This window comes from Pituophis catenifer, unplaced genomic scaffold (genome assembly GCF_029215685.1).
Source record: "Pituophis catenifer annectens isolate HBS135680 unplaced genomic scaffold, rPitCat1.0.hap2 SCAF_8, whole genome shotgun sequence".
Taxonomy (NCBI): domain Eukaryota; kingdom Metazoa; phylum Chordata; class Lepidosauria; order Squamata; family Colubridae; genus Pituophis; species Pituophis catenifer.
Genome location: NW_027256888.1, coordinates 62,273,651 through 62,283,026, shown reverse-complemented (window position 1 = coordinate 62,283,026; position 9,376 = coordinate 62,273,651). Strand labels below are relative to the sequence as shown.

Below are 9,376 nucleotides of genomic sequence, written 5' to 3'. Positions count from 1 at the left end.
TACTGCCATCTAGCGAAGTGCTGATTACAAACTTATTTGGTTGCATCGACGTTCATTGTTTGAGGAAAGCTGTTGCTTAATGAAAGTAGGAAAGAGGTGGATACCTGAGAATGAACTTCACCCCTCATACAGAAATGAACTCTCAGATGCCAGTTTAAAAATGTTATTCCCATTTTCTCGATCCAGCCTTTTTCAAACTGTTGTATTCAGGCTACAGTACATTAGACTACTATCCCTGGAGTTCCCAGGCAGTAAGTATCCTGCTCGGAATTCTTGGCAGTTGACAAAATTAGGAGATGCAGTGTATCGTGGCACTGACATGTTCCCATGTCACTGTAACAAAGACACTTGTATACCTATGTCCTTATATGTAAACAATGTTTCCCTTTTTTTTTGCATCACCAAGAGTGCTATTCCTCTTGATTTTCACGATAGCAACCTTCCTACAGTTTGCTAGATTCCTTTTACAAGTTCCTTAATCATTGCTCCCAAACTCTTTTAATACAATGTTTCTCAATCTGGCAACTTGAAGACATATGGACATCAACTCCCAGAATTCCCTGGCTGCGATTGCAGTATTGGAATATTTTTATTCCTTACCCAAGTCCGTTTCGGAGCTGGGATTTAAAAAAAAAAAAGAAGTACCAGCCAACTGTATGAAATTGTTCCTTTATTCATCACCCAAGAAGGATGACAGCAAACTGTTAATGTGTGACTGCAAAAGCCTCCTTCATCCAGCACAGGTTATATAGATTACAATCAGCCCCTCCTTTACAATATCACCTCTTTACCCATTCACCAAATTCCATTCTCACATCATCCTATATAAGGAACTTCCTTCCTCCCATGCAAGACCTCATTAAATTTTCTGAGAATATATTTATCTAATGAAAAGCTATTTACAGGTTATCCAGCTTCCTTAGGTACTGTAAGCTACTTTCAAGGCCTGTGAAGAGTGAGAAGGCCAACTAATTTTAAAGAAAACAAAATGAGGCATTGTTTCTGAGCCTTAATAAGAGTGTAAATCAGGGGTGTCAAACTCAATTTCATTGAGGCCCGCATCAGGGCTGTGGCCGACTGGGTGGTGTGACCAACTGGGTGGGCGTGGCCAGCTTGACGCCACTCCCCAAACTGCTGCCATGTTTCCTCTTCGCATTGGGTAGACCAGGCTGAAGCTACGCTGGCCTGATCTTTCCTTTTCCCACTTGGTAGTCCAGGACAGCCATGTGGACTGGATCTGACAACATTGTGGGCCAAATCCGGCCTGCGGGCCTTGAGTTTGACACCCCTGGTGTAAAATAGAATATTCTTTCTAAACATTCTAACAGTAGTCTGACATACTACAGGTAGTTCTCGATTTATGATCTTAATTAGGTGCAATGTTTCTGTTGCTAAAGCAAGGCAGTTGTTAATGAATCATGCCAAATTTAATGACCCTTTTTACTATGGTTAAGTCAGTGATGGTGAACCTTTTTTTCCCTCGGGTGCCGAAAGCGCGTGTCAGCACATGCGTGCATACCGCGTGGGATACCCATAATGCAATGGTCCCCTACAGGCCCCGCCCCATGCATGTGCGCACACAACCCCCCCCCCGTGCTCCCCCTGCGACTGTTTCTGTGCTAGCAGGTCTCCCTGAAGCCTCCTGGAACCAAAAATGCGGTGTGGGGGGTGTTTCATCCCCCACGCATGCGCGCACATCCCCCACCCCTGCGAATGTGTGTGCAACCCACATGCATGTGTGTGCGTCTCCCGGCAGACCTGAAAATCAGCTGGCTGGCGGGAAGTGCGTGGGCATGCGCAATGAAGCTGACCTGGGCGTCAGCTTGCGTGCCCGCAGAGATCACTCCGCTTGCCACCTGTGGCACACGTGCCATAGGTTCGCCATCATGGGGTTAAGTGAATCATCAATCAAAACCCAGATAAGCAAGAAGGATTAATATCAGACCAACAACCAACAGTTAAGAAGTAAACAACCCCCAAACAAGAAACTACCTAGAAAACAACACTCTCATCAACACTGACAGGGCAAAACACCGTATATAAACAGAGAACAAACCCCATTTTAGTACTGAAGGGGTTACCTAGTTTAGTAATGAAACATCTGCAAGAAAACAACCAAACTCAGAGAGCACTAAGGACTCCATACTCATAAGTTATCTATCCAGTGAAATGTCTGCTTAGGATCTTGAGTCTATTGTTCATATTTTATCAAGATTATTTCAGCTATAGTCATGATCAGGCAGTTTTCATTTTGTGGGGGCATATCGATGCATATACTGTATATCTTTGTACATATAGACATGTGTCTACCTGAAAGATGTTACCAACTGTGGAGATCTAATAATATTAACCTTATTTGGATTCTGGGAGAATTCTAGGGATCAAATAGAAAGTATTAAATTGATAGACTTTATTTCACAAAAGCAAATAAACAAAACCCACTTATAATCAAACAAACTGAAAATTACACTGCTAACCAATAGAAATATTTATGTAGAGATATTTTAATAATAACTTTATTGTCATTGTACGTGTATACACAGTATACCCATACAACAAAATTCACTTAACACCCAAAGACCAGGTCCAATACACATTACAATCCCCAAACACACTCCTACCCAGCACAATTCCCCACCCCTAAACCACCCAAACATCCACACAACAGACCAAGTAATACTGTCTAACAGCTCACTGATGGTGGCCCTTTACTTCATTGTTGAGTGCAGTTATAGCTCTGGGATAAAAACTATTCAGAAAACGTGTGGTCCGAGTTTTAATTTTATTTATACATTTAAAAATAAAAAATACGTTAAAAAATACAAAATAAATTTTCTAATGGAGATATACTAAACAAGAGTAAGAAATACATATGGGTATGATGGAACGTATGTTCAAAGAGCATCGGTTTCATCTTGCCAGAAAAGGAAAAATGAAGTGGCCTGTCAGTCTTGTCCATCATCTATGAAAGAATCTGACTGTTACTGAGTCTTGCAATTAGAAACATCTCCTCTATCTTCTGATGAAAGCCAGTTCCTAATGTTGTTTTCTTCGGATTCTGTTCTGCCAGATTTTGTGTCTGTTAGAAAGAACAGTTGCTAGTTAAGTTAATATAAATAACTACAAATATTTGAGTAACACAATATAACCACATGGGAATAGATCAATTAGAGATTACAGATGTTTGGAATTTTTCCATTTTTAAAACACACACTATTAATTCTCACGAATTGGAGATTAATAACCTTATTAGATGAGATGATTTTTTAAATAACATGGTGGTACACTACTTCCTGGGTATGTAATTTACTAAATGGCAAATTAAACTATGGCTTTCTTAGACCTATTATACATTTGTGTCGGGAGCACTAAAGTGCTTCTGTGTTGAAAGAATTGAACTGTGACAACACTGTTGCCGGGGGAGGGGGCACCCTGTTGGGGACTCCTTTCATGTCCCTGTTAGGTTTCCCAACCAAAGTGATACCTGTCCATCTACTCATGATCACCTGCTTTCAAACTGCTGGGTCGGCAGTATGTGACTGGAACTCACCCGATCCTGCAGTAGCAACCGGGTCTCGAACATGAGCCTGTCGATTGTCAGCCTGGCATCCTAACCACCATCAAGTTGGTCAGGAGGACTATGACAATCCAATCTTACTATGTGCAAGAATTGTCTTGTACTGTTATGTTTTTTCTATTGCTTTCAGTTACATGAGGTTATCATGCAAAATCATCAGTTATCAGGTGAGGGATGCCAGGAGAGGACAGGACAGGCTCTAAACCTCATATAAACCCCCCGGGCCTTATTTCATAAAATCAGAAACTCCTGGCTACTTCTATGGAAATTCTCAGTCATCCAGGTCATGGTTGTCCCAAAGATGCTTTTTTTCAAGAGGCAGCTGGACTTTCTGGTTTTTCTTTGAAGACGTTTCGCTTCTCATCCAAGAAGCTTCTTCAGCTCTGACTGGATGGCAGGGAATGGAAAGAATGGAAGGATCCCCACTATCCAGTCAGAGCTGAAGAAGCTTCTTGCACGAGAAGCGAAACGTCTTCAAAGAAAAACCAGGAAGTCCAGTTGCCTCTTGAAAAAAAAGCACCTTTGGGACGTCTTGGCTACTTCATGCCATGAATAAATAAATAATAACTATCCTACGATTTTCTGAATTATTTTTCCTACTGGTCATTTCATTTTGTAGGATTTGGCAATCCATAGAAAAAGCAAATGGATCAGAAACCCACCCTTTCAAAACAAGCTGGCAAGCACAGCAGTTTTTTTGTGATCACAACACAGCCTTACTCTAAAATAGGCTCTTCGTCTTAGCATCTGAGAATGCGTTAATGCTGTTACTTACTTGCAGTAATACCTAAGCATGAGTTATCAAAGAAACTTGATTGGGTGTTCGACGGCATCAACTGTGGCGTATCCAAAGGCAAAATTGGCTGCATGGAGCGCTCCTTGCAGGGAGAGGCTGGCAATGCCGAAAGAGAGGAGGCGGGCGCTTTCCTTGGAGATTTTATTTTATGATCTCCAGCTGTATCTCCCAAGGCACGCTCCCTCCTCTTCACAGCTCGCTCCTTCCATTTCTTGATTTCTTCTTTCAAGAAAAGGTCGTTTCTTAAAACACACATTAGATACATTTAATCACCTGATGTCCTGATGATGTTTTCCCCCCCCTTATTCTGCAGAGCCCATTCATTTTCTTTTTCTAGCAAATTGTTCTGACCCAGCTCCCCAAACACAACAAACCCTCTGAAGTGAACTCAAAAGTTTCCTTTATTAGGAGTGCTGGGAGCCCCGGCAAAAAGTTCTCTCTCAATGCAGGTTAACAAGTCCGGCCTGCTGGAAGATGAATAGTTGTCTGTCACATCTATTCATCTCCACCCCCTGCCTTTTATCGCCAGAGCTAGGGTGGGGCCTCGCTAGCAACGATGGCTCTTTTAGACATATCTACCTGTTCTGTCTGAAAAATTCAAACGTGTACAATCATTGTAAGCTATGTTTCCAGGCAGAATATGACGACTTACGTCAACAGTAGCTCATGTTCTTTCTTGAGTTGAGTGTATTCCTTTTCCAGCTTTGCATGCTCAGATTTTAACACTAGTATATGGGTATTCTGTACGATTCCACTACCGCCACCACAAGTAATTGGTAGAAATGGCTGAGGAAGGTCTTTATTTGACATTACTGAAAATGAGAAGATCCAGGACAGTAAGCCTTTTGCCATGACAACATTGCTATCCAAACATCACAACCTTTTCAAAATCACCTCATTTCATGACATGATATAATTTGGGACCACACGTTCAAGAGACCGTGGTTCGGGTTGGGGATTTTTATCACAGGATTTGAGGCTTCCAGCTTTTATGATTGTAAATGACTGAGGAGATTAAAAGGAGTAGCACTAATGGAAATGTTATCTACAGAAATGTATTCAAGTAGGACTTTGTCAAAATAGCCCTGAAAGCAGTGTTGAAATGCAAATTTTTTTACTACTGGTTCTGTGGGTGTGGTGTGGCTTGGTGGGCACGGGAGGGGAAGGATACTGCAAAATGTCAATTCCATCCCAACTCCTGGGGGAAGGACACTGCAAAATCTCCATTCCCATCCCATTCTGGGGCCAGCCAGGGGTGGCATTTGCCGGTTCTCCAAACTACTCAAAATGTCCGCTACCGGTTCTCCAGAACCTGTCAGAACCTGCTGGATTTCACCTCTGCCTGAAAGTGTTTCTTAGCACTTTTGGAACACATGAAAGAATGAGTATGAAAGATGAAAATATTTTCCTGTTTGGCTATCATTTGTGTAATGATGTACCTTAAAAGTCCATTTCATACAGCCAGGAGATAACACTCTGGTTTGTATTTACCTGTTACATCCTGTTCTTGTTGTGCTTTACGAAGTTCTTCCTTCAACTTTCTTAACTGCTGTTCCCGATGATCTGCCAGAGCTTTGGCATTTGCCATTCTAGAACAGTGAAGATTCAGTTTTAAATCGAATTAATCAATGATCTTAGTTTAAAATTATACAATTATAATAGTCTACAATGATTGTGAATGGAGGATGCAAAACAATTTGGAACTGTGAATTATTAACATAGTAGCACAATACTTCTCTTAAGCTGTTCCTGCACTCTTGAACAGGTGAGCCCTAAGCTCTTGATTCCCAACACATGGTCTGCAAAGGTCCTATACTTAGTGGCTACTGAGTTCAGAAATTAAAAGAAACCTTTAAAATAGCGTAGATCTTATGAGATTTGGAAAGTTCTAACTTGAAATTGAAGGCGAGAACACCAAAACCATAAAAAACATAGGCATGCATTAAAAAAAATTGAAGTCCTAGAGATGCCATCTCAAGGGATCTCTCCAGGATGAAAAGAGGTATTGGGTTAATGTTCCATGCCTTAGTGGTCTGTCTAAACATGGAGTCCACTGCTCTATAGAATTGCCTTTTCAATGAAATGGAACTTACTCTTGATCAAACAATTTGGATTGCTTCATTCTTGCCATATCAGCTTTAGCAAGCTGAGTTCTCAGGTCTTCAATTTCTTCCTTATATAATCCAACACCTTTATCCACCTGGGCCTAGTAAGAGAACAAAACACAATCTCTTGAGAAGGAGAAAACAACAGCTGTATATTTCCAAGTGCCCAATAGGCACTTTAGAAAATGAAATAATATTTACTGGTACATGTTAGATAATAGACTTTTTAGTAAAAACACTACATCTCTCTTCAGATCAAAGTAATAATGTCAGGACCATTCTCAAATGGAGGTTTGGATCCAGCAAGAGATCAGAGTTAGTTAGCACCCTGTCAAATCAGTTGGTGCCATAACTGATCTGCAGGAAATTGTGCTTCCATGGTTTGATTCCACAAATGACTGAATTGCATAAAAAATACTAGAGAATACTAGAGGCCAAAGTTGTACCGTGTTTCCCTGAAAATAAGACCCTGTCTTATATTTTTTTGAACCCTGAAATAAGGGCTTGGCCTTATTTTCGGGGAGGTCTTATTTTGGGGCACATGGAGCAAGACGGGGCTCCTCTTGCTGTCTTACCTGATTTCCAGCTCTGTCTCAGTCACCCTAACCAGAGGAAATGGCGGGGACCGGCTGTGCATGCATTTAAATATTCTCAGGGAGGGCTTATTTATGGGGGAGGACTTATTATCAGAGGGATGTCTTATTTCCGGGGAAACACAGTAGAGCACTTTCATTTTCTTTAAGGAGGAGTGTGTCTAAGGCATTTGTGTGAATCCCATGAATAAATATTTTACTCCCAACATGAAACATCAAAGCAAAGAAGTCATTTATGTTAATCCAAACAATACCTTGAGTGTTTCTCTCTCACTTAATGCATTTCTTAAGCAATTTTCCTTTTCCTCTAATGCAGCTTGAAGCTTGATGACTTCACTCCTGGAACCTCTCACTTTAAGTTTCATTTGTAGTGTGGCTATTGTTTTCTCTTTTTCTTGGAGATTTTTACTTCCTTCATTTATTATGCTTTCTAGTTCTTGTATTTTCAACTGTAGATTCTTTGAACAAAGAAAGTGTGTTATTAGAAAATGGAACACCTCTTCCAGATTTTATTGGCAGTTTAGAAGCAAAAAGAAAACTGTCTTCTGGGAAAATTGTTTTCCCAGATGTGCCAACATGACATCTCTAATAAATGGGAACTTTGAGGAACCTCAGGCCTCAGAGCTTTATTTTGTTGGGGATGTTCCTTGGAACCCTGACATTTATTTTCAAAGGTGGAGAAAAAGTTTAGCTGTTATTGGTGATAACTCTGAAACTTGCAGTTAATTGGAACTGAAGCTCTGAAGATCATTCACAATAACTCCAATATTTTGAATGCTCGGCTCGTTATAAGAAAAGTGTGGCCTGAAAACAGTGAAAATGATCAGAAAAACAGACTGTTTCTACTAGAATAGTAAGAGCTGCAGCATCAAAGAGGGGGGTGAATATAAGCAAAACTAACTGCAAAACTACACTTGTTCATTTATAAAAAATAACCCAGTGCCATTTCATGCATCTATTGGGAAAACACTCTTTTTTTGTTTTTTACATGGCAGAAATTACCAATATCATGTTTCCTGCAACCATTGCTTTAAAGGCATCATTCTATAGATTTCTTTTAAATCAAATTGTCATGATTTATCAAAGTCTACCACACAGATGGAACCAAATTTTCTACCATCTGTCCTCTTAACTTAGAAAAGTTGGATAAAACTTATTCTGTCAGGAAACCTGTTCAAGAACTAGATTTGGTTTTGGGAACATCATCTATTTGGGAAAGCAGAGACTTAAATAGAAATTGAATAAATGGCATACCAGGAAAAGTTGCATGGAAAAGAACTAAGCATTAATCAAATTAGACAAACGAAGAGATATCAGACTAAGGTGCCATACAGGAGTTTAACAAAAACATACCTTTGTATCTTGTTCTGTTGCTTTCAGTTTATACTCTAGTTTATGGTTTTCTTCTTCTAGTGCCATATTAGGAACAGCACAGGATTTTTGCTCTTTCTTTAACATATCTAACTGTAGAAACAGTTCCTTTGTTTCTTCTCTACATGCTTTCAGAGTAGCATCAATCTCTTTGCAGTAGTTGGCATTTATGGCTTCCAGCGCTGATCTAGCTTGAAAATAGGGCTGTAATATAAAGGCAGCAATAGATGTTGGGGCAGGTATGTTACATTGCTATCTCTTACATAGAGTCTTCCAATTACATCAGAACGCAGTTTCTGCAAACTCTAGATCAACATGTCCAATAATCCAAGTTGCTTTGGATTATTAAAGGTATAAGAAACACGCAACTACATGTACAGCCGTATCTCCAAGCGCACCCCTTAACAAGACATAAACAATAATACTGTGCTACACATTTTAAACCTGCATTTCGTACCTGAGCTTTGGGCTGTAGCAATTGATTAATGGACCGAAACTTTTCAATATTTTGCTTTATTGTTGCCTCAAAGCCTTGCAAATCAAAATAATCTGAGCACCGTTCCAAATACCGTTCCATCTTTATGTTCTCACATTCCAACTCTTGTAACGTAACCTCTGTGCTACCGAGTTCTTCTTCCATTTCAGAAACTTCTTTTGAAATTTGCTGTGCCAAGAAATACATAAAAATGATCTGGTTGGTCAAGACATGTACCATGACTTATTTTTTTCATAGCACAGTAACCGGGAAGAACTTTATGCAGAAACCACTTAACACAGATGCAGTATTAACCCTTCTAGCTCAGTTAACAACACTGAAAGGAAACCTTTAATCTGATTTATCTTCCCACCTGTTCAAAGGAGCATCATAGCAGGAATGAAATTCCAACAGATATATTATTTTCTTCCTACAAGTTTTAATTGGACACGCCAAGGA

General features: G+C 40.0%; 1 protein-coding gene across 1 annotated transcript in view; it reads right to left on the bottom strand.

Moving 5' to 3' along the window:
• Positions 1-2,768: 2,768 nt before the first annotated feature.
• CENPE (centromere protein E) overlaps positions 2,769-9,376 on the bottom strand; it is a 58,085-nt gene continuing 51,477 nt past the window's right edge. Inside the window, exons 40-47 of the mRNA XM_070948765.1 lie at positions 8,900-9,106; positions 8,425-8,646; positions 7,326-7,529; positions 6,467-6,579; positions 5,865-5,962; positions 5,026-5,185; positions 4,353-4,615; positions 2,769-3,079 (exon numbers count right to left, since the gene is read on the bottom strand). Of these exons, the coding sequence (XP_070804866.1) occupies positions 2,982-3,079; positions 4,353-4,615; positions 5,026-5,185; positions 5,865-5,962; positions 6,467-6,579; positions 7,326-7,529; positions 8,425-8,646; positions 8,900-9,106 (1,365 nt within the window). The 3' untranslated portion in view covers positions 2,769-2,981. The remainder of the gene's footprint in view (positions 3,080-4,352; positions 4,616-5,025; positions 5,186-5,864; positions 5,963-6,466; positions 6,580-7,325; positions 7,530-8,424; positions 8,647-8,899; positions 9,107-9,376) is intronic.